The 27503-nt window shown below is 34.5% G+C and overlaps 3 protein-coding genes and 1 long non-coding RNA gene across 4 annotated transcripts; 3 read left to right on the top strand and 1 right to left on the bottom strand.

Moving 5' to 3' along the window:
- Positions 1 to 2764: 2764 nt before the first annotated feature.
- LOC114733373 (peptidyl-prolyl cis-trans isomerase CYP21-4) lies at positions 2765 to 9020 on the top strand. Its single transcript, XM_028920837.1, has 8 exons — positions 2765 to 2917; positions 3434 to 3590; positions 4829 to 4868; positions 6037 to 6087; positions 6190 to 6275; positions 7540 to 7665; positions 7780 to 7930; positions 8367 to 9020. Exons 2-8 carry the CDS (start codon positions 3439 to 3441, stop codon positions 8451 to 8453), a joined length of 693 nt encoding a protein of 230 aa, XP_028776670.1. The 5' UTR covers positions 2765 to 2917; positions 3434 to 3438; the 3' UTR covers positions 8454 to 9020.
- Positions 9021 to 11781: 2761 nt separating this feature from the next.
- On the top strand, positions 11782 to 17693 carry LOC114733372 (protein TOM THREE HOMOLOG 1-like). The gene is made up of 11 exons (XM_028920836.1): positions 11782 to 12430; positions 12676 to 12766; positions 12873 to 12925; positions 13006 to 13098; positions 13226 to 13297; positions 13874 to 13946; positions 14048 to 14093; positions 16297 to 16360; positions 16435 to 16488; positions 16568 to 16645; positions 17157 to 17693. Exons 1-11 carry the CDS (start codon positions 12254 to 12256, stop codon positions 17247 to 17249), a joined length of 894 nt encoding a protein of 297 aa, XP_028776669.1. The 5' UTR covers positions 11782 to 12253; the 3' UTR covers positions 17250 to 17693.
- Positions 16062 to 17887, bottom strand: LOC114733374 (uncharacterized). Its single transcript, XR_003739073.1, has 2 exons — positions 17829 to 17887; positions 16062 to 16322 (listed from the first exon to the last, which is right to left on the bottom strand). It is a non-coding gene; the product is annotated as an uncharacterized LOC114733374 (long non-coding RNA).
- Positions 17888 to 23280: 5393 nt separating this feature from the next.
- On the top strand, positions 23281 to 27146 carry LOC114733407 (zinc finger CCCH domain-containing protein 17-like). The gene is given in 4 exon segments (XM_028920867.1): positions 23281 to 23611; positions 24747 to 24857; positions 24967 to 25318; positions 25321 to 27146. Coding segments are annotated over 4 exon segments (2127 nt in total). The 5' UTR covers positions 23281 to 23458; the 3' UTR covers positions 26832 to 27146.
- The last annotated feature ends 357 nt before the right edge of the window (positions 27147 to 27503 follow it).

Here is a 27503-nt window from a genome sequence, read left to right as displayed (position 1 = left end):
AAACTATAAGAAATAAATTACACTGAGTCAAAATATAAAAACTGAGTTATAAATGAGTAAAAACTATCACGATGAAAAGATTAATTTTCTTGCACCATGACATCTTATGCTGTCTTTTGTTGTGAAACCAAATGTCAGATTTATCTGGGGCTGAGTCTCATCGCGTGCAGCGGGGAATGGACCTCATTGGCTTCTAGAAAGGGGAGTGCTTTGAAATTCGGCGGTTTTGGCACTGGAATAATGGATTGCCTGGGGTGTGAATGTGGAATGACCGTTTCCCTGCTGGCAGGAAAAAGAGCACGAGTCGCCAATACTATTCTAATAAAAATGTTCCTTTTAATTTAGTTATAAATATTAACTCCGATCATAATTATAAGAGTTAGTTGACTAATTTAAAGAGATTAAAAAAATAAATTAAATTAGTTATTTATAATAAACAAATGTTTTCTTTCATAAAATATCCTTGTTAATCAAGTGTATTGACTAGAACTATCATTGTTAGAAGGACTACATTGGGAAAAAATGCATAAATACAAGAGAGAAAGTGGATTGAGATCTTATATTTAAGATCAAAATAAAAATCAAATAAAGTCTTATATTAATGACCGGAGGTAGTATAAGATTTAAATTTATTTTATTTCTTATTTTTTTATTTTTTAAAACAGTTTTTATAGTAACTGCATATGTTAAATATTTTATCAAATATTAAAACTAATATATTTGATTAACATAGATATTTTAGAAAAGATAACATTTATTTATTACAAATAACTAAATTAATAGATTTTCTTAATATATTCAAACTAATCAACCAGCCCTATAAGAAAAAGAATCCAAATAGAAATCACAATTAGGAGTAACTTTGTACTTGTTGTTTGTTACTAGTAATGAGATTCAGTTTATATTATTATAACTTCTAATCAATGTCACGTATAAAAATCATGCTGATCGTGGTTATTTATCACCAATCCAAACGGGCGCTTGCATATACGAATTATTTCCAAACGTGACGACACCGTTTACAGTTAAGGTTAAGGAAGTCACTCTGTTAATTTGATGTCGTGGTGGATTAGTTGGATGATAGAGACGTAATGCCTATTCAAACCCCCGTGACAGAAGCAAATGAAATCAAAGTCTGAATAATACTACCATCCAACTGTTTGCAACTACCATCCAACTAAGGGAGTGTTTGGCTACTGCTAAAAACACTTCTTAAATGTATTTTTCTGTAAAACAAAACAAACTCCTTTACATATCTACTTCGTAAATCATAAAAACACTTCTAAAATCATGGTTTGATTTCTATCTAATCACCCTCTGAAACAGCTAAGTGGATTTCAGGGTTCTATTTTCTTAATTTTATTTTCAAAAGCTATGTAAGAGAGCCCCCCTCAGTGAAAAATTTAGGCAATAAAGTTTACACAAAGCTCTGGTTTTCAATCAAATTTAAGATAGCCATTTTTTATAATTTCAGGCTTTGTAATCAATAACACCGAACGCTTATATTATTTTGTTTTTAAAATGTAAGGACGTGGGTTCAAAACTTTTGTGAAAGGAATAATGAAGATGTAAATTATAGTTAAACACAGTTAAATATCTTTTGCTTTCTTTCTTTTTTTTAAAATAAAAATATTATTTTCTTTCCTATTTTTTCCCAAAAAAAGAGTTACATATTCTTTCAACTAGAGCCGGAGAGAAAATTATACTTTCTCTCCTCCTTAATATAATATAAAAGCTAGTTAACTAATTTAAATAGATTAAAAAAATTAGTTAAGTTAGTTATTTCTAATAAATATATATTGTTAGTTATTTCTAATAAATATATATTGTTTTCCCTAATATACCCTTACTAATCAAGTCTATTAGCTAGAACTACTACTTGATGAAACTTTTAATACATTCAGCTATTACAAAGACTACTTTGAGAAATATAGATAAATATGAGAGACAAAGTAAATTAGTGTCTTATATTTAGAATTAAACTAAAAATCAAACTAGTTTTTATATTAAAGAACAGAATTAGTAGTACATCCTTACCTAAATAGACTTGCACTCGTTTTTAGGGGTGTTTGGTTATTGGCAAAAGTGCTTTCTAGAAGTATTTTTTCACAAATCGAGATAAACTTTTCTACATATTTATTTCATATATTGTAAAATCATTTTTAAAATTATAGTTTGTTTTCCATCCAAACACCTTTTTTATTTTATTTTACATCCTTAAGCCCTGTATTATATTTTTCTTTTCAAATCTCTTTGCAAGCAACAACAAAATTTTTTTAATACGAAATAACTAATTATTTTATGCATTTGTTGAAATAGTTTATGTTCATTGAGTTAGATATTAACTACAATGTCGCCAGCACTCGCCACGACAAACAGTTATTATAAACATGTTTTTAAAGAATTACATATCATACATATTTATCATTGATCCATGTATCTCGTTCATGACGTTTAATTATAACTGTTTTTCAAAAATTGGCGAAAAAACTGTTCCTTAAAAAATAACTTTTTAGGCTTTTTTTTTTTTCAATTTCCTTGGCTGTGATGCTAACCTCAGAAAAATTAAAACACTAATACCGTTTCATGTATTTTGAGATAATTTGAAAGAATTTTGTACCATCCTGATCCCAAATTATTATTATTATTATTATTGCTACAGTAGGAAGATGACGCAGCAAATCTCGCTTCTCATTCATTTCGCCAGCTGCGGAGCTGGTCCGAATTTCGGTCGGAGAGCTTTCTCTCGTCTACTCGACGGAACGGAACCTCCTTTTGTAACTGTTCTGTGCTTCGCTGATCCATCAATTTGTGCTGCACATCAACACAAGCACCATCTTCGGTTCGTTCACTGGCTGTTTTTGTTTCTGAGATCCACGCTGCTGACCGTAATAGTTCTGACTCCTTCACTCTTCAGGTCCTTTTCTTTCTTCACCTAGCTTGTTTTTGTGCTGGTTTTGTTTTTATCTTTCCAAACTTTAGCTAGGGATTTAATTTAATGCTTCTTGGCGGCTTTTCATTTCTTTTCTCCAGTTCTTTTCGCGCAATTCATTTCTTCTGTTGTGCCAAATCATGATGAATACTACTGTCTCTTCATATTTATTGGATCTCAATGCCTGCTCGATTAGATGGCTTCCTTGATGCTGAATCTGGTGATCGAGGTTTGACAGAGTCCAGAATTCATTACTCACAGTTAATTGGACCGTGTTGAAATTTGAAAACTGAGTTATCGTGCTTGATTTGTTTACTGTTTGCCATTTTTTCCCCTTTCCTCATATATGCATATATAACAATAAGTTGAACTTTATGTATATTGAATAAAATTTTTTAATCATTATTCGTCATTTTTTAATTATAATTTTTTAGCTGCTAGTTTTGTCCCCTGCTCTCTTCCATTGACTGGGAATTGATGGTATCTTAAACTGATGATTAGGATAAATGGCGAGGATCAAACCTCAAGCTCTACTACAGCAAAGCAAGAGGAAAAAGGGGCCTTCTCGAATAAGTGCCACTACTATTATATTTTACAGCTTGATTCCTGTCTTGGTTGTGTTTTTCCTGTTCAGTGCGTACAGACATTGGTCCCACAGGTTAGTAAATGATTTGGTGTGGTTTTCTGATGAGAGCCAATTCAGAATGCAGGCAATGATGTGTTACATACGTTTAACACTGTAGACAGTTATAACACAGGATATGATAAAAATTTAGAGTTGGTGACTTTGAGCTCTAGCTTGTGTTAAAAATGACTGGAGTTGTTTTGAATGCGTGTGAACATTGTTTGGGATGCTAGCAGACAAAGAAATGCCCAAAAATTGCACTCTGTGCTTATTGTGCCACTCAAATTTGCGGTGATCCATCCTTTAGTTTCATTGTAATGCTACACGCAGGGCAGAAGGAAATTTGTTCCTTTAAAATGCCTTTTCTTCAAAAGTAAAGAATTTGTAAGTTGATCGTGATTCTTGAGAAAGTTAGAGTAGTAGGAACAGGAATCGATAAATTGTGAGTGTGGGAAGTTTACCATAGTGCATGATGACCTGTAAAGCATTAGTAGAATACACATATGAATGTACCACAGACGCCTTTATGAGGTCGTTGGTTGCACACTCCACATGTTATATTAGGAACAAAAAAAATCTCACTCTTTAAAAGATGCTATAATTACAAATTGAAACCAAACTTGAACTAAAGAGAGAAGCTTTTGACCGGCACTAAATGTGAAAGATATTAGCCTTTGCACAATAATGAGTACATTAGGATCCCATTTGAAGTTAAAATTTAAATAATAATTTTAATTTTTAATATTTGTTTATAGCCCACCATAAATCTAAATTATGTTTATAAAATTGAAAATAATTTAACAAGGACAGGGAGTTGTACGGTTGTAGTTTAGAACATTTTGGCTCATGTTTAATACTAAAATCCTAGTTTTAAGCTTCCCATTCGGGAGTTCTTTGAAGAAAAAGGAGGTTGCGTTATTATAAGGACCGTGCACTATTATTTCTTAAAACATTTTCTTAATAGGAAGGGTGTTATTCAAATCACTAAAGTATTTGTATAAAGCCAAAACATTATGGAGGCAATCTTCTAATTTCACTGAGATATGATTTCCAGTCTCTTTCTTTCTTTCTTTTTCTAACCAGCAACTTATGAATAACATTTTTTGCCGATTTGTATGTTAGTTAGTTTGAGACATTTCATTACGTTGTCATGGCTATGTGACTAATGTGCCTTCAACACCTTGAAAAGGCTGAGAAGCGTGTCTATTTTCTTTTATAAATTTATAAATTTAGAAGAACATCTCCTTTTTCCTAACAATTTAATTGCTCAGGTCAAGATTTGCATCAGAGAACCACATTACAACCTCTCAGGTACAATTTGAAGTTCTTTTTGCTTGGTTTCATCATTCTTTGGTCCTCTTGTATCTACTTGTTATATATTATCCTTCATCCTTTTCTTTTGGCCAACATGATGTTTTTGTTTTCTCGTTTTTCTTAAAGCTTGGGTGTCAATTTTGTTCTTTAACTCCCCAAAGTTCTTCAATGTTTTTCTTCTTCCCTCACTTAATTAGAAACCTAAGGGCAAATTTAAGTGGGTGGTCAAAGTCTACTTTTCATCCCTTCATTTTGAAGCAGGCTTCATTTTTGCCCCTCATGATTTATTGGTTCCAATTTCATCCCTTAACTCTCGAAAATTGATCAGTTTTTACCTCACCTCTCCCCTCACTCTGATAAAAACCTAGATGGCTTATCTGAGATGGCATTCTATGGGTCAAAGAACTGACCTTTCATAACTCATTTCTGGCAAACTGCTTAAAATATGGCCAATTTCAACTAACATGCACTTACATTTCCCCTAAATTATAGTAAAGTTTTGTAGAGTTTAGGGTACTAGAGCTGCTGCATTTAAATTCTCATAGATTGCTCAAACATGGTCATTGACTTTCAATGTTGTTAAATTAATGGTGGTAGAACGAGGTTAAGATTTTGCTATTACAGTGAGGTGGCCAAGATAGAAGAATCTTGATTTGAGTGTTTCTTTACCAATTCATCACAATAGAAGATCGTTAGCTTCTTTTAATCACTGATCATTGACAAGGATTGAGAGCCAATCTTCATTTTTAAGGAATGTATGGGAGTTTAAAACGCAGCATCTCTGGGCACTGAAGCACTATGAATTTTAGATCCAGGTTGACTTTGGCATCTGAGGACGTTTATCATGTATGAATTACAAATTACATGGGGTCAATCTTTTCAACATATATAATATCATGTCACATTCTTTGTTGGTGTGTTTTACAGAATGTGTGGGGAGGAAAATATTGATGTTTGGGGAACTACGGGCCTAAATTGGAAGTAGTGAATCTTAAAGGGATAAAAATGAAACCAAGTGGTCCGTACTTTGTGTTTTGCTGACCATGGTTTGGTAGGAGGTCAATGGGTTTTGCATTTTGAATCACTACTTTTTCTGTAGACTCTTGACTTTTACATAGATCTGTCGATATTCTTATTTCCTTTCTTTTTTCTTTTACCCCTTTAGGCTGAAAATTCTTTTGGAGACTCAAAGAAGTCTGAGCTGCCCGGATATGCTGTACGTTTCATTCACCTGCCGTTAGTACTTCTTTTCTTTAGCAAAATTTTTAACAGTGTTTACTGATTTTTAAGCTAATTGATCCTTTGTTTCCTGAAATAGGTTTTAAATACCTCTAAAGGCTCCATAGTAATTGAACTTTACAAGGAAAGTGCTCCTGAAGTTGTTGATGAATTTATTGACTTATGGTGAGCGTGGCTTATCCCTATGCAGCTATCCTTTTTATAATATGTTTGTGAATGTTTTCATTGTTTTTCTTCCTAACAGGGGAATTCAATAAGATGGTTCTATATAGATTTTAAGCACTAAAGGCGATTGATACCTTCCATATTTGCTTGGTAAAGTATTTGGCATTGTAAATGCAAAACTCACACTATATGCATATACATTGTTCTGTTGAAACAACAGATGGAACGGAAAAAAACTACAAATCAGAACATAATGAGGGGCTTATTGAGGATTATGTTGACTGTCATCACAAAGTCTGAGCAGTATTCCGTTAGGTGTCTGGGTAACTCTTGAGCTTGAGGAAGATTGCGATGATGTCGCATGTCATGCCATGTTTCCACTAATCTCTACGTTATTTTCCTTGCAAATAATAGCACGATATATGCAAAAGATAATGAAAACATGTTTGCTAGAGGCTTTAGTTTTATTAAGTTCATAAGTCCATCATATAGTGAAACAAATTGATGGAGCAGTGAAGAAGTCTGGTATAAATAAAGTATAATCCATGTAAGTGGACAGGCATTTCAGTGAACTAACTTTAAGAGAACATGCACATAACTTGGACAATGTGACAACTTATACAAAACATATTGGCATTTTGCTTTGTGGAACATGATAGTAATTGCTTAACATTTTTGCAAATGTTGCCGCCTCATCTACAAAGTTGTCAATATTATCTGAGAAAAATTACTTTAGTTTGTGAAATATTTATGCTCTGTCAGTTTTTTTGTACATAGTCTCCAAGAAGTACTTTTTTGGGAAAATTGGGGGTAAATCCCTTATTGTACAATAAATTGGCAAATGGTCTTTAGGATGACAGATCGCTTAACAGATGATAAGTTGCACACAAGGGAAGTTAAATTGTACAAAGAGAAAATTGTTTGTACAAAACATTATTTGGACATAAGGGACTCACTTATAGGTAGGAAAGATGGTGTGCACACAAGAAAAGTTCAGTTGCACAAAGCAAAGATATCACACAAGGGAGGATGATTGTACACAAGGAAAGTTGAGTCGCACAAAGTCCTTATGGACCATTTGCCGATTAGTTTCTCAAAGGGATTGATCCCCACTTTTCCCTACTTTTTTTTTCCTACAGAATAAACTGAAGGCACAATTTCTGAGGCCACTGAGTTGCAAAAAAATTGGTCTCTCTCATGGAGTTTCTTGAATTTATCTTACCTTTTGTTTAGTTCTTTGTTCTAAACTGCATTGTTTTTGCAGTCAAAAAGGGCAATTCAAGGGAATGCTTTTCCACCATGTAATTAAGCACTATGTGATTCAGGCTGGAGAGAACCAAGGGACTGGGGCGACAGAAGATTGGAACCTAAGAGGAAAACATTATTCGAGGTTTTTATTATTGTTTTGGTTTTATATTTTGATGCTTCTGCAATCTGAAGACCACCGTTGTTGTGTGTTGAATATATTTCCTTTTTAATTAATAAATTCTTTGATGTTTACTAGCGTGAAGCATGAAGCGTTCATGCTTGGAACTTCCAAGGGCAAACACTTGAACAAAAAATTTGATCTTTTCATTACAACTGCACCAATACCAGATCTAAATGAGAAGCTTATTATATTTGGCCGAGTCATCAAGGGAGAGGATGTTGTTCAGGTGACTGAGTCTGCTCTGTTTTCATCAGAAGTGTCTTTTTTTTTGTGGTTTTTTTTTTGGGGGGTCTGTTGCCCCTTTCATGTGATTGACTCTGGAAAAGCTTTTCACCCACCTTTTATGTTTTGACGCCCATTGATGTTTATGAATCCCTTTTTGTTTGAAGTTCAGTTTTGGACGTAATAGATCATGGCTAAATGTCTTGCTGTATGCCATTTTGAGTCTACGTTTGGATAAATTTAGTTCAGTGTACTAAGATTTGCTACTTGTTTGGAAGAAAAATATTTTTGTTCAGTTTAAATGCAATGTCAATTACATGCCTGTGTTTCTACGAATAAAAAGTTGTGTTATTGAATCCCACAATAATTTTACATGATAGCCAACGGGATTTATGTTTATGATTGACGCTTGACATTCAACCTAACAAATCTTCTGCCAGGAAATTGAAGAAGTGGATACAGATGAACACTTCCAACCTAAAATATCTATTGGAATACTTGATGTGACGCTCGAACAGAAGATCTGATGGACTTCGTCCAAATCAGAAAGTATATTGACATTGAATAGTTTTCTGCCAATAACTTCTTTCGGTGCTCCAGTCAAAATTTTTTGGCAAAGGTTCATTACTGAAGTTTTGGGGACTTGGTACCGTGTGGCCCATTGTGTGTTCCTTTATCTCTGGGGCACTGAGACGAGCCCTAGGCACGTGGCTGTTTGGTTGAAGGTTTGGCAGTTTCTCTTTTCTTTTCCGTACTACACATTGAATGTAACTTTGATGAACATGATGAGATCATCACAAAGGGCTTTTGTTGCTTTGTCGTTACCTATGTGTTGTTTAAATTTATGGTTCTTTCATTGGTGAGCTAGAATAGCAGCCTTTGTAAACTACTTTGTACTGTAATATTGCTCTTAAACAGCATTATTAACCCGTTAGGTTTAGAATGCGGCGAGAGTGAGATGAGGACAACATTTGTGAGTCTGAAACTGAAATTGTAGCTGTTCCATCCATTGCACTTTTGACCGCTGATTCTGAATGAGATTTAGTTTGTAGGGTATTTTACACTACAAACTAAATTTTATATTACAGCGTAAAGATGTTGTGTGCCTCAACCAGTTTGACGACTTGTTTTTTTATGTGCGTATTATTTGGAAAAATGGTTAGTAGTATACTTGCATGGGTGAAACTGTTCAGCTTTATTTTAACTTAATTTAAGAAACGTTTAATCTTTTAATACCCATTGGTTACAACAATTAATAGATCAATATTTATAGTTTATTTTTTTTATAATCCAGTCCCTATAAAAACGGTTCTATTGCTGTGGCGCAGAGTTCTTTTAATTCTCAAATGTTCAAAAATTTTCAGGACGGCATTTAATTAAATTTTAACAAAATTACTTCATATGGATTGCTGAGATATACTTAGGATTGTTTGGATTAATGGTAGACAAAATAATTTTTCTCAATCCAAATTTTAAAAAATGAGATTGAGAATAAAAGTTAGATTGAGTAATGCAATTTATGTTTGGATTAACTTTTATAAAAGTTAGTTTATAAAGTAAAAAAGTTGTTTGAAATATGATTGAATAACTAAATTTAGTTTGTAGGATGACCAAAATGAGTATAACTTTTATTAATAATAATAAATAATAAAAATATGAATTTATAAATATAATAATTTTAAATTATTATAATATGAAGAAGTTATATTTAATGAATAAAATATATTTAAATTAGAAATCAATGTAAAATTTTTTAAAACAAATAATATTAAATAATTAATTGGATGATATACTCTGGATAATTTATGTAAACATAAAATGAAAAATAATATTAAAGATTAAAAATTAAAAATTAAAAACATCATTAAAAATGTTAAAAAATAATTTCACTTAAGAGAATATTAAAAATAAATAACTAAAAATTAATCGGGAAGCAGAAGGAATATAAAGAGAAGCATAAAAATGTCTTTTAAATTTTAAAAAGTTATTTTTGCATAAGTCATAAATAAATTTTATGTGCTTTTACGGTCGTACTTAAAAAAATAACTTTTCACCTATAAATTAGATTGGCTAAAAACTGTAACAAACAATGTTCAAATTTACAAATTGAGTTATCACCTGTATAAGTTACTTTTCTCCTCCTCAAACGAGTTGCCAGTCAGGCACTTTATTTTTTTTAGCTTAATTTCACTGCAAATCAGCGCCTAGTAGTTTATCTAAAAAAATTCTTCAGCTAAATCTTTGAATATTTAATCAATAATTTTCTTTAAATTGAAATTTGGGAATGCTACAAACCAATGAACCATTTATAAACGAAGGCTTTGAGCTTGCATGAAATTTCTAAATACAAAATATTACATAGTTTTTTTTTTGCTTGAATATAATTATTACTCCCTCCGTTCCTTATTATAAGAGACAAATAACCGAAATACGTTGATCAAAAAACAGTTAAAATTAGTTAAGAACAATTAATGTGTAAAAAGTATATTTTTTCCAAAAATGCCCTCATTAATAAGGAGAGAGAGTATAAGAGAGAACAATTAAATTATTCAAAGAAAGAGAAGTGGAAGGGAGAGAAAGTGTGAGTTGGAGATAATAAATATGGTAAAATAGTAAATCAACACAAAAAAATAGAGACAACTTGTAAGTGTCTCTTATATATAGGAACATGCCATGCATCAAATGTCTCTTATAATAAGGAACGGAGGGAGTATTTCTTATGCTATTGAGATGGCACTGCAAGAAGCAAATATGTAGAATTTTTTTTTGGGGAATATATTAATTTACGGATAAGAGTTCCACGTCATACATTGCACGAATAACGGCATCATGTTTATTTAAAACAGCCTCATTGATGTTACCAAAAAACAAAAAAACAAAAAAACAGCCTCATTGAACACATAATCACTTGTTCATATAAAAGCTTTCATATTATTAAATCACAAGTTCATTAGTAATGAATAGATTTATTATCCTGGATGGCTAAAACGATGAGGCTGAAAAGATGAAGAAGGAATTTTTTTTCTCACTTTAATTAAGGGGCGAAAATGAAATTTAAAATAAACAAAGCGAGTTAATTCGTGACAGGGACCAAAATCAAAACCCCCGTATACATGCATGAATAAAACATTTTTATCAAAAAAAAATAATTCGGTTTAAATATAAAACTTATTTTATAATATAATTTATACTATAAAATAAATTTTATATTTAAAATCAGAAGTAACCGTGAGACAGACATTTTTGACGTGGATTCCCAAGCATGGCACGCCATTTCTTCTTTCCCCACTCCATGGAAAAGAATTGAGCTCAAAAAAGATTCCATAGAATAATAATGACTTTGAAAGTGTCCCTATAAAACCAAACATTCCGATCTCGCCTTTCCCTCCTTTTTCAGTTTTTACCCCTCATTCCAACCAATCAATCCAATCCAATAAAATACATCAATAAAAGCTAAAAAGATAATGAATTGTTTTAAAACAATATTTAAAATCAACATCCACCGTCCAACTACTAATCATTCATTATAGCTTCTTATTTTCATCCTAATTTTATTTTTATCAATTTAAAAAAGGTTTTCCAATCCCATGAATGGTTTTTTTTTTCAATTTAATTATCTAAAAACAACTCGTCTACATATGTTTTAATTAAATGACAATAAAAAATGTATATATATAACGTAATAAAATTTAATAAGTTTATTACAATATCGTTAATACGCAATACTTTTCAACAACGAGAATTAAATTAAAGAAAAATTCGCTGAGAAGTACTTATTTAAAAATTTTTAAGAGATAAAGATATGAATTTGAATGATAAAACTTTTTTTTTGTGCAACATATTTTCAGTCATTTTTAAAGATTTTTTTATACGTACTTAAAGATAATTGCACACAACTTAAGAAGACTGGAGTCCTTTGGCCAATATATTTCTCAAGGGAAAAATTTGAACCAAATTTTCTTCAATTAAATTGATGATCAAAATAATAATTTTGGTCTAAAAAACAAAAATTCCGCTTGTACACGTTGCCCCATGATTGATGAAGCCTGGATTTGAAACCCCAGGCAGACCGGCTATCATCGGTCATCTTCCAGAGACGTCCATTGCCCCTCTAGCCGGTTGCGCCCCATTGCGTTTCTTGGATTCGTGCCGGTCGTTTGAGGTTCGAGGAAAAAAAACAGAAGAAACTGTAAAAATAAAAAAGAAATAAAAAAGGGTCCATAATCTGCTTCTGTCCTTCCTCTTTCGTCTTCACGAATTAATCTAGGTCGCTTGTGATTTTGCTAACAAGATTCGCCGGCGCGTACTTACAATCGAATCAATTTGAATGGGTCGCAACGGCGTGCCGGTGTCGACGTCTTCCGCGGTGGGGTTGGCTGTAGCGGCCATCGAGCTCACGGAATCCTCCAGTTGGTGGCACGACGTCAATGATTCTCCGGTCTGGCAGGATCGTATCTTCCACGTTCTCGCTGCTCTTTATGGGATCGTAGCTGTCGTTGCTGTGGTAATTTCAATCCCGTCCCAACGCTTCCACGTTTGTAATGTCATTGCTGAGTCTTTCTGGGTTGCCGTTCGCCGTCAATCGCTTTTTGGGCAGATTTGAAATTCTTTATTGGATAAGGGCTTTTAGGGTTTTCGTATGTCATTGAATGCTTGAAGAGAATGGGACATGCGATTATGTCTAACTGTAGAAGCCATGAAGATTTTACGCCTATTCACTTGGATTTTTTTTGCTCCATATGTTTTTAGGTTCAACTAGTTCGTATACAATTGAGAGTACCGGAATATGGTTGGACCACGCAGAAAGTCTTTCACTTTCTCAATTTTTTGGTGAACGGGGGTTTGTATTATTTAATTCTCCCCATGTGTTTATTGATTTAAATGTTAATTCGACTGTAAATGTGGGAATAATATCTGCAATAATATATACCGGTCTGCTTTTGTAGTTCGATGTTTTGTATTTATATTCCGCCGGGACGTGCAGAAGTTGAAGCCAGAGGTAGGAACACAATCTTCCCCTTGTGATGCCATAATGCTGTATTTGTCCAAGCATCTAATATTTAGATTGCCTGTATGTAGATTGTCCAACATATCATACTTGATATGCCAAGTCTTGCTTTCTTCACAACGTATGCACTCTTGGTCCTATTCTGGGCAGAGATATACTACCAGGCAAGTCCAGTTTAATTTGTTGAACATTAATCTTGTCTAACTCTTTTGGTTTTTCTTCAATTTTAGCAATCTAGCATATTTTACAAGTTGGTGATCTGCTCACCGTGTTAACGTTGATATCTTTCAGGCACGTGCTGTGTCTACTGACAGACTGAGGCCAAGCTTCTATGTAATCAATGCTGTAGTATATGCCGTTCAGGTGAAACTTCTTGCCTGAGTTTTGTTTGGAGGTCCCAGCTATGGGTCATCTAGTTTGCTTGGTCGTTTAGGTTGAAATTGGTATTTGCTGGATCGCTTGCTGAAGTATTGATGGACTTCTGTGTAAACAGTTTTATGTTTAAAGATGTTAAGATCTGAAGAGACCGTACAAAGATATGTTTGTTGTACTGTGTTAAATGTAACTCGTTTTTTAATGGCCTTAGCACAACAATTTCATACCTGGTTGATGAGTTTGTCGATGATGTCCCTTTAAGAAGAAAGTTGGAGGGTCTTATTTAATACTCTATTCCCTTCATCTCCTCACATCTTTGTAAAAAGAAATGTCAGGCGCCTAAGCTTTGGTTGTGATGTGTGACTATGGTCAAATTGTGTGGGAGTAAAAATTAGGCTGTGGCCTTAAAGATGCTAGGAGTAATTAATTGATATGAAAATGTGTCCTGGTGTCTAATGGCAACAGTGTAAAACTTGGAAATTATCGATATCATGAGTTTTAATGTTGCTGGTACCTTTGTGTTCGACAATTTTAAATTTGTTTTGTTTTCTGAATGTATGCCAGATCGCTTTGTGGCTGATATTATGGTGGAAGCCCGTCAATTTATTGGTTGTCCTGTCGAAGATGTTCTTTGCAGGTTTGTCTACTTTAGACTCAACTTGTACTATTTGTTATGGTCAAATTATTTATTGATTATGACTGTCATGAATTGTTGCTAATTCATTTATGTTGTAATAGGGGTCTCTTTGTTTGCTGCTCTTGGGTTTCTTCTCTATGGTGGAAGGTATCTGTTAATTTCAGTTTGCAATTGTGATGTAATTAAGTTTCCATATTTTATTCCAATTACAGAGTTAATCCTTAATTTAGGAACTGTGAATTGTAAGAAGGAAACATTGTATGACAGCCCCATGTTGGTTTCTCAAATCGTTTCTGCCTTTTGGACTCATGAAATTGAAGTGGGGTATTGTAGTTGTGTGTATGTGTGTGTGTTGATTTAGTCTATTAGTATTTTTGAGTATTTAGTCTATGTTGCTTTGATGATGTTTTAGTGTTATAATTTTGTATGGACACTAAATGAAAGCTCATAATTAAAAATTGAAGTGGGGTATTGTAGTTGCGTGTGTGTGTGTGTGTGTGTGTTTTGATTTAGTCTATTAGTTTTTTTTTTTTTTTTTTTGTATTTAGTCTATATTGCTTTGATGATGTTTTAGTGTTATAATTTTGTATGAACACTAAATGAAAGCTCATAATTAAAAGTGTAATCGAGAGAGTGCAACTTGTGATTTAATTAGCATGAATTGATCTGATTTGGTCTTCTAGTGTACCGTTGAAAACAGTCATGATGAATCTGAAACTAAATTGACCCCTAGGAATGACCAAATTCACCCGTATATTGAAAACTATGCATGACCTTATGTCTATTAAAGAGGAAAACTCGTGAGGTTATAGTCACTCATTCTCATGAGTGACACCACGAATCTTGTAGAAGGGCTAATGGGGAATTAAATTGGTCTACATCCTTAGGGAAGAATATCGAATCTCGCACTCAACATCAAATTGGACGATGTCTCATAAATATCATTGTTAGGTTCAAGAAGCATCTCAAAAAAGAGGGAGAATCCAACCAGACCTAGTAGCAACAAGAGGATTCATATAAGTAAACTTGACACCCTTCACTTATATACTTTCTTTTATATGCCTCTTTTTCAGCATAGCTCCATTCAATATGGGACTTTCCGCCTTTCCCCATCGAGTCAAGTCCACTCACACTTGATATCACAACAATTCCTCCCTCAAGTGAGAGTTAACCATGTGACCACAAACATTCTCTTCCTATCTGGCCATATTTTGAAGGCATTAGCCCACTTTCATGACAATTGAACTTTCGATATGGATGCTGTTCAAACTTGATTTTTTTATCATCTTCATCCATGACCTTGACAAACCAAGGCCTTTGGTGCTATTTTGTTGGGCCTAGGAAGCTTCCAGAAAATGGGGACAATCCGACTAGGCCCAATAGCAACAAGAGAATGCATATAAGTGGGCTCAACACTCCTTCTCAACCCTAAACCTTGAAGCTATGGTTTATGAATTGTTTCACTTATAAACCTTGCCTAACTCTATATAATGTGGGACTTCTCCACTTTTCTACATCAAGTCACGTTTGCTCACGGTCAACATCCTGATGAAAATCTCGTATCATGAAGCTCAGAAACACAGTGGAAAAGAGCAATAGTAGAAGAAATGAAAACCCATAAACGAGACATATGGGAGATGTTGACTTAAATTCAAGGAATAGACTATCAAGTTTGCCTCAATGTTCAGGCTTGACTCCATCAAAGTCCTCTCCCCATTCTTTCTACAAAGATTGATTAGACATAAAAGGAGCTTTCTCAGCAGAGATATAGAAGAGTGTGCATGTCTCATCCCCCAACTATTGAATGGGAAAGCAACAAAGAAGTGTGTGAACTTCACATATCCCTCTATGGCATAAAGATATTTTTAAGAGTCTATGAAGTACTGGTTGACAGGCATGTCATTTTGGTTCAACTCATGTATGGGGCACTCAATAAGGACTTAAGTTGTGCTTGAGTGGGGAAGGTTTCTCATGCTGATTCCAATGTCCCCATATGTCTCCATCGCTTGAAACGTAGAGATCTGACCTATGTTGAGTTCCTTGGAATTGATAAGCTAAGCTTTGACTTAATGGTTTTCACTTTTCCACATTTCGTATTTTTTGATTGTTAGTGGATGGTTCAGTATCATATTTTATATTTAAAGTAGTATGAAAATTAAATTACAACTTGCAAAACATAAATGGACTTATAAAAGAAGCATTTTTCAAACTTGCAGAACATAAATGGGCTTATAAAAGAAGCATTTTTCAAGTTTTAAATGTTAATGAAATATGTACCTGCATCATACCCCCCTTCTATGGTACTGTCACAGTCTGACCATAATGACTTTCCTGACTTTGTTTTTGACAGACTTTTCCTAATGTTGCAACGCTTCCCTGTTGAATCCAAAGGTCGGCGTAAGAAGCTACAAGAGGTATGCAGTCTTACAAAGAATATATTGCCCTAGTAGAATTCAATTTCCCTTCTTAACTTTCTGTTCTATTGCAGGTTGGCTATGTGACCACAATATGTTTTTCATGTTTTCTTGTCAGGTGTATTATGGTGAGTTCCTTAAATTCCTATAGGCTTTATGGTTGCCTGACTGCAAATTGAGTTATATCATAATTTTGCTATGTCGCAGATGTGCTTTAATGCATTTGATAAGGCCGCCAACCTTGATGTCTTGGACCATCCCATTCTTAACTTCGTATATTATCTGGTGAGCTTGGTTGTAGTTCTTTGCATGCTGCTTTTCCTCTCCGTATTGTTGGTGATTGTTGCAATGCTGGACTTTTATTCTCCATATATTATGTCTTGACTAATCCCCAGTCTTGTTATTTAGCATCCACCAAATTTGTGTGAACTATTTTTATTAGTTCTTCGGTTGGATTTTATTTTAGTGAGCAGAACTATAATCTGCAGTGTGTAGCAGCTGTACTGTTGATAAACCTGTCTAGCTGGAATTATTAGTTGAAGTCGTGGTATTATCTATAGGAGTCCGGTTTGCCACAGTAGGCCTGTGCCTGTGCACAAGCCTTCCAGATAATTTTTTTTTTTTTTCTCTTTTGGTTTTGTCCTGAATCTTGCTTAAAGGAATTGGGCTACTAGTGTAGAAGTATCATAGTTGGATTTTGCCTCGGGTATAATGGGAAAATGTTTCTGCATGGCATGACTTCTACTTGTTGAAAGATCTTCTCCTATGGCCTCACCTTTTCTTATTCTTGGTGCAGTTGGTGGAGATAGTGCCTTCTTCGCTGGTGCTCTTTATTCTGAGGAAGCTGCCTCCCAAGCGAGGGATCACACAGTATCATCCAATTCGCTGAAAAAGGTTGGAACATATGGAGGTAACCTGAAGAAAGGGTGTTATCAAGTGCTTCCCTTATTTCTTGGGATGCTTCTTCCACTCCAAGAATAGTTTTAGAAGATAAGAGAAGCCGACCTTTCCTATGTTTCCAGGGACAAACTTAATGTCATGATCTGTAGATTTTGAAACGATTTGTCATTTAATGAATTGGTCGTCTATGTGCTGTGTGTTTTTGCTGTGATGTTCTCTGAATAGTGGCTGCTTTTCTGGTTCAGCAAATTTGACCCATGAGCAGCCATTATTAGAAGAGAACAGTGATATGGTGTATCATAGTCTTAAGTCGTCGTCTTCCTATTTATCACATCCAGTTCATAGATACCAACTACATTCATGACTATTGTGAAGCATAAAGTGTACCTTCTGTGAGTTGAATTTTAAATTATTTCACGTCTTTCAGAGCATATATGTTCTTCCATGTTTCTAAATGAACAGAACTGTATTTTTATGTTACAATGTAATGATTTAGACGAAACGAAGAGATCGGAATGCAAAACCCTCGACAAGTTGGAATAATCTTTGAAGATCAAAGAACCCGTACCTTGTAGCTGATTTGCAGGGCTGCTTGGATCTTGCGAGATCATGGCCGAACGAGTTTGTGGATCTGGTGTTTAAGCCAATGATGCTTCCATAGTCTTCTGGTTCTAGCACTAACGGTCAACTACTTGTAGCATTTGAACGTTAGGTTTGACGTTGCTGTCATTCAAATCAAAATTTGGGGAACATGGCACTATCGAGAATTTCTCCTCCCTGCAGAAATGCCACTTAAGAATTAACATTAGGTCCGTTTTTGCAATTATTTTTAGGACAAAACTTGTTAATTAAACAATCATAATCATCATGAATCTCTCTATATCCGTACGTCAGTATCGAGATGAGATCTTCACCAAGCCTGTGATTTATCGCAAGTTACCATATTATAAGTTTTTACAGTGTTTATTTTTCATGCTGCGCGGTGCACGTAATATGCAGCGGTTTATGTGAGGTATATCTCGAAAAGGTTAAAAAATTAAAAACTAAATTAAAATAAGTATCAGAATTGACTTAAGGATACCAATAAACTAAGATTTATATGTTAGTTCTTCGACGCTGCAAAGGCACGAGGCCTAAAAGGCTCTGAAAATGGCTCATAGACATTTAAAAAAGGATACTTAGCGACACTAATTTACTTAAACTCCTATTTTTCCCGTTGTTTTCGGATCTATCCAATGGTCCATAATCTCAACATCCATGTTTTTGTCTTCTGATCTAATAATAGGTTGAAATTTTGTTTTCCTAATCCATGTTTTCTTTTTCCGATTTGGTTGTTACTTCAAATTTTGTTCATGTTTTATCTTTCATTCTTAAGGAGCATCTTAAATCTTGCAAAAAATTCATTAACCACTGCTTTTTTTTTTTTTACATCAAAATTATCACAACTCATTGTTAGGTCATTAACATAGACTATTAGAATTTAGGGAATAACAACCCAGATCAAATTACTACATGATAATAACAATGAAGAAATAGTTGAAGGCAAATATTTCTGTCAAATCACAGTAATTTGAAAAAGAGAGAATATACAATAGGAGAAGTTGCACGCAATTATCAACAATTATCTTTAGCAGTAAGATTTTGTTGTATTAAATTTGATGAAATAAATTTGTATTTAGCCAAAACAGTAGTAATAATGAGCTTATACAAATTATTCATAACATCAAAATGCTGTATATTCATTATGATAATTAGTTCTAAAACATTCAATTTAATAATAGCAAGATTTCAAAATAATATTACTTCTCCGGTCCTAAATATAAGACCCTTTTGTAGTGTAAATTACACTACAAAATGGTCTTATATTTAGGACTGAAGGAGTACAATGTTCTGAAAAGATATTTACAATTTATTTTTGAAAATTTTTTTGAAACCTAATATTATCTTCTGGGACTTACGTGCCATTTCTCCAATATTTATCAACATTTTTTCTCATTTCCACACTAACTCCTAGTCTTTCTGTCCATCTCGCTCATTATATATCGTTCCAACTTCTTAGGGTTGTTCGTAAATTAAGCCAAGTGGAATCAGATATTTCTTTAAAAAAAATGTTAATCATTATAGTTTAGCAATCCCTAAAAGAATAAAACTTTTATACAAACTCCAATAAAATTTTATGAGACAGGATTATTCATCACAAGTAAAAATAATTAATACCTTAGAAATCTATAATTTAATGAAAGGTTAATTATGTCCAAAGCACTATAGACGGTTTTGTTATATAAATATTATGTCAAGGTGCAGATCTGTCTTGAAAGTTTTTTTTAGGAGCTCTGAGTATCCAGAAGTTTTTAGAGGCAATTTACATAAAAGTTTAAAATCATAGTAATATTACCCTTTGCTATCAAAAAACCAACGTTGACCATTAAAATAGTGACGTTAAATCGTTAACATTTTAATGCTATTGGATAATTAATATTATTATGATTTTAAACTTTCAGACAAATTTTCTAAAAAAAAAAATTCAAATACCCAACGTTTCTGAGTGAAAAAAACCTTCGGAACAAATTTACACCTTAACTCAATAAATACTTTACTAAGCTTCGTGTTATCCTTTCCAAACAAGGCCTTGCAGTAGTATGAATTGCATGCCTTCCCATTCTCCTTATTTTTTATTTTGACTTGAATTTTACACGTTTAAATCAAATGTTAAAAGTTTTGTTGCTGTTATTCTTAAAGGTTTTTAGAATGGATCGTGGAGTTCATCTGTGCAAGCTGCTAGAGCTGATAATTTAGACATACATGTATGCCAGAGACCAAGTATCAGCAGAGAATAATGAGGACGAGATTTTCACGGCAGATCTGTTAAGGTTGATTAATATTGGGGGGGGGGGGGGAACAGCAGGGTCCGATGTTTCTCTCATTAATTGATCATTGTGAGGGCTTCGTCACTGTTGTTAAACCTATACATAACTCAGATATTCCCCATGGATTCATATATTTTGCCTTCTTCTACCATCTGTTTTATTCTGATGAAGCCAAACTAGCTAGGTTTTCGACCTATCCTATATATATGTTTCCAGTGACAAATTTCATGTTATGGTCTGTTTCTTGTGTTACCAGGTTTATGAAACCACTTATCATCTAACTAATGACTCGATGGTTCAAAGTATTCTGCAGATTTATTACATCCAGTTCTTGCATGTAAAGCTTAGGGTTTATTTTCCTTCTGTGGATATCATTAATTTTCCATTACGTACGTTCACGAATCAAATCTTACGCCTTGCAAGCCATGGTGAACTATTCTTACATGAAATCGTTCTCATTCGTACGACGAAAACCAAAAAAAGCTCAGCATGCAAATCTGAGACATATGATAAAGAACAGTTCGTACCTGATGCAGACTTGCTGGGTAATTAAGAGGAAGATCTGGAGAGTTTCTGGATCTTGCGATGGATCGTCGAAGAATGACGAGTTTGTGAAATTTGTGGTGAAGCTATTAGATTAAGATTTGATCGTCAGCTAGCTGTCAATTAGAGTATATGAACCAGCTGGTCAGTGTTTGAATGTTAGGTTTTTGTTATTACTTCGTTTGCTGACTGCTAAAGAATGGTAGGTTTGAATTTTTGTTTCGAAAGTACTACATTCTGTATTTAATACAAGAATTAGTTAACTAATTTAAATATATGAAAAAGTTTCTTAAATTAGTTATTTGTAATAATATTTGTTGTCTTCCTTAAAATATCCTTACTAATTATGTGTATTAATTAGGATTACCATTTGATAGAACTTTTAACATGTGCAATTATTGCAAGGACTACTTTGAAAACAAAAGATAAATGTGAGAGACAAAATAGATTAGAAACTTATATTTAGGACCAACTTATAAGTCAAAATAGCTCTTATATTAAGAATAGGATATAGTATATACTACCTCTAATCCTTAACATAATACTACCTCCAGTCCTAAATATAAGACCTCAATTTATTTTTCTCATATTTATCTATTTTTTTTCTTAAAATAGTCCTTCTAATAATGGTAGTTCTAGCTAATAGACTTGATTAGTAAGAATATATTAGGAAAGACGATACATATTTACTACGAATAACCAACTTAACTAATTTAATTAACTTACTCAAATTAGTCAACTAGCTCTTATATTAAGGTTCGGATGTAGTATTCTGTAACATATATATGAAATTAGATACTACAATCGGTCCTAATTATAAAAGCTAGTTGACTAATTTGAAAAGATCAAAGAAAGAAGTTAAGTTAGTTATTTGTAATAAATATGTGTTGTCTTTCCTAGAATATCCTTACTAATCAAGTATATTGGTTAGAATTACCATTGTTAGAGAGGCTACTTTGAAAAAAAAAGCATAAATATTAGAAATAAAGTGGATTGAGGTCTTATATTTGGGACCAAAATTAAAATCAAACAAGGTCTTATATTAAGAATGGGAGGTAGTATTTCGTCAACTTTCATGGTCAATATGAATCCAAAGGTTGCTCTCTTCATATCCATGTGCAGTACTGGCTAATGAAAATGATTGCTATGTGGACAAAACGGAAGTAAAATTAATTTCCTGGATCTTGTTTTGTTTCTTGTGAATAAGAACTTGACAAATGAATTAATTTTATGCATGCAGTTCTAAACTAAAAGAAAATGTATACATTTATTTATCAATAGTATATTTTTCAAATTAAAAATATAGTTGAGCCCATATGCGGATAGAATTTAGATGGTCAGAAATTTTCTGTTAAATATTATTCAAATACGAAAATTAATAAAATTTATTTGAATAGTCTAAATAAGATATAATATTCAGGCGTGCCCGCGTTTAATGACTAATAATTACAAATATTCCAACCTTACGTAGAAAATGCTTACTACGAAAACGTTATGATAATAGAGATAATTTAAAAAAATGCAGTGACTGTGATAACTTGAACGTGTAGGAAATCAAAATCAAAATTACACCTAATCATAGTGTATATTTGCCCTCAAATAAAAACATGTTTTTTTTTTTAAATTCATCAACGCCAGACTTCTTATTTCTGGCATAAAAAAACACCAGAGTTCTCATTGTTTAATGTCATATGGCTTTTTTTTTTTTTTTTTTTGCTAAAGCATAGGTATCCTTCTATTGAAGACTATCCTATTAGAAGCACTGTCGGACGCTAAATGTGAACACTCCTCCGAACAGGGATTCAAACCTTGATTCATTACGTTGTGGGAAACTAATCCCTTTCGTTAGACTCAATCTCCGTTGGTCATATGGCTCATTATTTTTGGCAATTCTTGAGTTGGGAGTTAATCATCTTAGGAAGTCCAGGCTGGGCCGTTTGTTTCTTGATGGACCCCTCTTCTCTTTCCAAAAGCTCTCCCTCTCAAAAAATTCACTGAGGATTTCAAAAACCTGTTGGTTGGTCCAATCCAAATAATAAAATAAGGGTATGTATGATGTGGGTACTTCTAGATGTTTTATTTTTATTGTTGTTTTTAGATATTTAGTACATAATTAGGTTGATCATATATTATTTTATCACAGCTAATTCAAATGCAATTTTTCTAATGAATTTGAATCAATAACACCTTAATGAATTGAATGGTCAGTTTGACATTTATTAATAATAAAAAAATATAAAATATTTATAGAAGATTTTAAAATATATTTTTTAAGTTATTATATACAATACAAGAAAAACACATTTATTATCCTATAAAAAAACAGAGCAACCATTTTTATTCACAAGTTAAGAAATCATTAGTAGACAAGGGGTTAAATTTGGACAATTGTAAGCCACTGGATGCACATGGCGGACCGGAACCGGACCGAGTGAAAAGCGTAAACCTCAGAATATAACAGCCAGAAACGACACCGTCACGTTCGAATCATAATTTCCCCAAAAAACCCAAAAAAAGAGAAACAATTATCCGAAAAAGGAAACACAACAGAACCTAGGCTTAGCTTAAAGCCCATCACACACACACAACACAACTTCTCCATTGTCCCCCTCCTCCCGATCTCTCTCTTCCTCTCCCTCTGACTCCCAATTTCTGTGGCGGCTCTCTCTCAGATTTGGATCGAGCTCTTCCCAGCTAATTATTGAATTCCAAGTTCTTATCCCCGTCAGTTTCCTCGATTCGATCTGCTTCTTGCTGATCTTTAATCGGTGGTCTTTTAAGAACCGCCATGGTGGCTGGCGCGCAGCAGCAGCAGCAGCATCAACCACAACCTCAATCGCAGCAAGAGACTCAGCAAACTACGACCTCTGCGCAAGATGAGGCCTTAAAGAGGAACACGGATTGCGTCTACTTTCTTGCCTCCCCCTTGACATGCAAAAAGGTCACACTTGATTCTCCTTTTCGTCTAATCCGATGCTTCTTCGAATGAATTTTTTTTTTCTTTTCTTGTTTTATCTTTGAATACATTTTTACATAGAAGATCTTTGGGATCTGGTTCCACGGTTTCTACTTAGGGTTCCGGATTCGCAGCTTGGGCCTGATGATTTGTTTCCGGAAATAATTTTAGGAGTGAATTCTTTTTAAATGAAGGATTCTAACTTTTGGAGATTTGGTTCCATCTCCCGGTCTATCTGGGGAATTGGTGTCGGATATTTGTTGGGAAATAAATGAATATTGAGTCCCTATATTCATAAGTCACCCCTAGGCAGCTTGAAAACCTAATCTAACCAACAAAGAACGATCGTTGAAGTTATTCGACCATATAGACAATTAACTCTCTTGAGATATTTCTCGGGGCCTACACATGTATGTAATTGATTAGTCTGGTCATTTGATCTGCGTGTTGTTTCATTTAATACCTTATCATTTTACGTGTCGAAGTAAAAGTGGAAACGGGGGAGAAATAGTCCCCACCGTATGATGGGACAATATCTTTTCATTGTTTTACGTAAGGTTGGGCGACGTGCCTGGATTCAGTTAGGAACATATCAATTGTGGATTGGATGATACAACAATTTTAACACTCGGAATTTACGAGCTAGCTCATGTCAACGTTTTTGGCTTTTCTTTACGTGTTTTATTCTTTTTACTATTTGGTACCATGTGTTGTTATTATGACTTGACAAAGGAGTTTGTGTATATGCTACTGCTGAACTCCTGAAACATGAACAATACATTGAATACATCCCAAAGCAAGCCATATCCAGTGCAACAATATAATTAGCATGCATACTATATTTTTAGCAAGGAGTACTGTTTTCATGTGGTTCTAGCAGTTTCCTTGCAATGAACCTTTAAGTTTGCTATCTGTAATCAGTTCAGCATTTCACCTGAAGGAAGTACCTGTGATATGATCATTTATTACCTTGATGTTATTTTTGAGCACTCAAACTATATCAGTGAAAAAAGGGTTGGTCAATTATTATGAATGTCTAGTTGCATAGGGATGAAAAGCTTGTACAAAATTGTGAATTTTTATGGCTGTTGTTTTGATCTGATTCTCTTTATTGAAACAGGGAAGTGAATGTGAGTATCGCCATAGCGAGTATGCTCGGGTTAATCCCCGAGATTGTTGGTATTGGTTGAACGGTAATTGCTTGAATCCCAAATGTTCCTTCCGTCATCCGGTGAGTCTCTATTTTTCTTGGCACAATAAGATTTATTTCCCCCGAGCTTCTTTTTAAGCACTTATTTCTTCATGTAACTTATGCTAACTGCCTATTGTTTCCCTCGCAGCCTCTTGATAGCTTCTTATCACCACAGGCAGCCACTGCTGGTGGATCATCTGCACCCCCACCACAGACTGCACCAACTTCTGTACCACACGCACCTTATAATTCTACAAAGCAAGCTGTCCCTTGCATTTTCTTCCAGAAAGGGCTTTGCTTAAAAGGTGACCGATGTGCTTTTTTGCATGGACCAAATCCTAACACCAGCAGTAAAGTTCCTCAGGTTCAGGCGACAAACCAGGTTACTGAGCCTCCAAGTTTTAAGAAGGTTTTTAGTGGCCCAGAAAAGTCAACACAAGAAAGGAAAATTTCCCAGGCAAACTTTACAAAGCCAGTTACAGGTGTTGAAGCTAAGCCTGCCCAAATGTTGGAACTGCTTCGCATAGAAATGTGGTTGCTGTAGAGAGGCATGCACCACCACCAATGGGATTTGATAATGAGGCATCTAGATTTAAGGTAGTAAGTACTCCGCCTGTCACCAATGGAACCACTGTTGCCAGGCCAAACCGTGCATATCAATCTCATGTAACGGATGATCATAGTTTCCACAATGGCAAGGAAAGTGATGAGTTTTTGAGAGAATCCTCACCTGGCTTTGATGTACTTGTTGCTGATGAGCTGAGGAATTCAGATTACTATGATGGAGAAGACCAATTTGGAAAAGCAAGAGGTCAAGATGGGATGAACTTGGACTCTGTGAATGAATATGATTTAGGACATTCTGTAGATTATAAATCTGTAGCTGATATTGACCAAGACAGATATTGTGGACCACAAGGTTATGATTCATACGATCACATGCAAGAGACATATGCGTGGGATCAGCGCAGGAATTCATCAGAAAGAATATTCCGGGCAACAACACATTTAGATAGGATGACTCATCGCAGATCTGGCAGTCCTGAAAATGTGGGGGTTTCAGATCTTCGACATCGTTTATCTAAGCGCAGGAGGGTCAATGGTTTGAAATCTGTTGTGAGTCATGATTATACGCATCAGAGCCATGATGATGAGCAAAGTCACCGGTTCTCTTCTCAGAAGGATGTTCACCAGTTACCTCTGAATGAAAGTGCTCTCAGTAATCGCTTCCGAGGCAGGATAAAGCTTCCAGCAGATGGTGGGGATGAATATGTGGAGAGGGAATCAGACAGGGGAAGAAATAGAAGCACGTTGTCACCTGGAACCATGCAGACTCCTCAAGCAGGTAAGTTCCGAGATAGACTGAGAGGAAGGGTGCAAGAAGATTTTGAGAGGAAAAACTTCAGGGATCGCCCTATAAGGAAAGAAATAAGTGGGGACGAACATGCTGATTTTGATGGACCAAAAAGTCTTGCTGAACTGCGAAATGGAAAGAATAATCGGAACAAGGAGCATCAGTTGCTTGGGAAGAGAAAAAGTTTAAAGGAACAACAACAATCCGAAGATGATTTCATGTTTGAAGGTCCAAAACCTCTTAGTGAGATTTTGAAGGAGAAGAGAGCAGCTGGAGTTGAAGCAGCTTCCAAGAGTGGCAAATCGTCTGAGAATAGAGGAGACAATAAAGACAGAGAAGTTACTAATGGCTCGGAATACACCTCTGTCATGGATGCACGAAATGGCACTTTTCCTGCAAATAAGGAAGATGTTAAGAACGAGGAATCCAAGTTTGAGGCAATCGAGAACACGGTTGAAGAAGGAACGATGGACAACGAAGTGATAGAAGACCAGGAGTTTGAAGGAGATGATCAGAAGGATGGTGATTATTACTATGAGCAAGTTGACGAGGGAGACTACAATTATGATGAAGGCGAAAATCCAGAGCAGGAAGAATACATGGATGATGAGGAGGATGGGGATGACTTTGCTAAGAAGATTGGTGTTATGCTCACATGATTACACAGGGTCAAAGCGGAACATGAACATCTACTCTTTCATGAGCATGTTACAGCGGACCTCCAAAGGTTATCAAGTTGTCTAACTGTGCTGTATTTCTGCCTAAAATTTGTTTGTAGAATTGGGGGATATTTAAATTCGTTTTTTCCGTATCAATGATCCCTTTACTGTATTTGCATCTCTGATTGAATGAAGATTTTTATATTTGTAGTGGGGGCATTTTGCTGTACTCTTCGCATACAAGTGTTATGCAGAGTTTAAGGCCTGCAACGTTAGGAAGTTAATAACAAAGTCGTCTTTGCTCTTCAGCTTCAATTTTGTCGTCACTAAAATTTCCGTTAGAAAAGATGAGAGTCATACGACATTCAATCATGACTCCAACCTTATTTTCTCCCTTAATTTTCTTCTATCTTTCCATATATTGACCTCCTATCCAGGTCGTTGCATTTGAATTTCCTTCTTGCTATTTGTTGTGGCTAGAGAGTCTCCTGCGGTTTCATTAGACGAATGAGTCCAAAAGTTGTTTTGGTTCACAGAAGCTTGCATCGGGGGCTATCAGAGCTTTCGCTTGTGGCTGGCAGCTTCTGTCCAGCTTGGTTTTTGTATTTGGATATCTTCAGGTGAGTCCTAACTGAGGGTTATGCCCTTAGAAATCTAACAGTATTAGGAGAG

The sequence above is a fragment of the Neltuma alba genome, unplaced genomic scaffold, assembly GCF_004799145.2.
Source record: "Neltuma alba isolate B1F8T4 unplaced genomic scaffold, ASM479914v2 tig00012996_pilon, whole genome shotgun sequence".
In the NCBI taxonomy this organism is placed as follows: Eukaryota; Viridiplantae; Streptophyta; class Magnoliopsida; order Fabales; family Fabaceae; genus Neltuma; species Neltuma alba.
This window is presented reverse-complemented; position numbering and strand designations above follow the sequence as displayed.

Bases quoted from the DNA above. Each gene is read 5' to 3' on its own strand.
- LOC114733373 (XM_028920837.1), top strand. From the start codon at position 3,439: ATGGCGAGGATCAAACCTCAAGCTCTACTACAGCAAAGCAAGAGGAAA. The intron at 6,088-6,189 runs GTACGTTTCATT...TTCCTGAAATAG, and splicing joins CTGAGCTGCCCGGATATGCT to GTTTTAAATACCTCTAAAGG. The intron at 7,931-8,366 runs GTGACTGAGTCT...ATCTTCTGCCAG, and splicing joins AGGGAGAGGATGTTGTTCAG to GAAATTGAAGAAGTGGATAC.
- LOC114733372 (XM_028920836.1), top strand. From the start codon at position 12,254: ATGGGTCGCAACGGCGTGCCGGTGTCGACGTCTTCCGCGGTGGGGTTG. The intron at 12,431-12,675 runs GTAATTTCAATC...ATATGTTTTTAG, and splicing joins TCGTAGCTGTCGTTGCTGTG to GTTCAACTAGTTCGTATACA. The intron at 13,298-13,873 runs GTGAAACTTCTT...AATGTATGCCAG, and splicing joins CTGTAGTATATGCCGTTCAG to ATCGCTTTGTGGCTGATATT.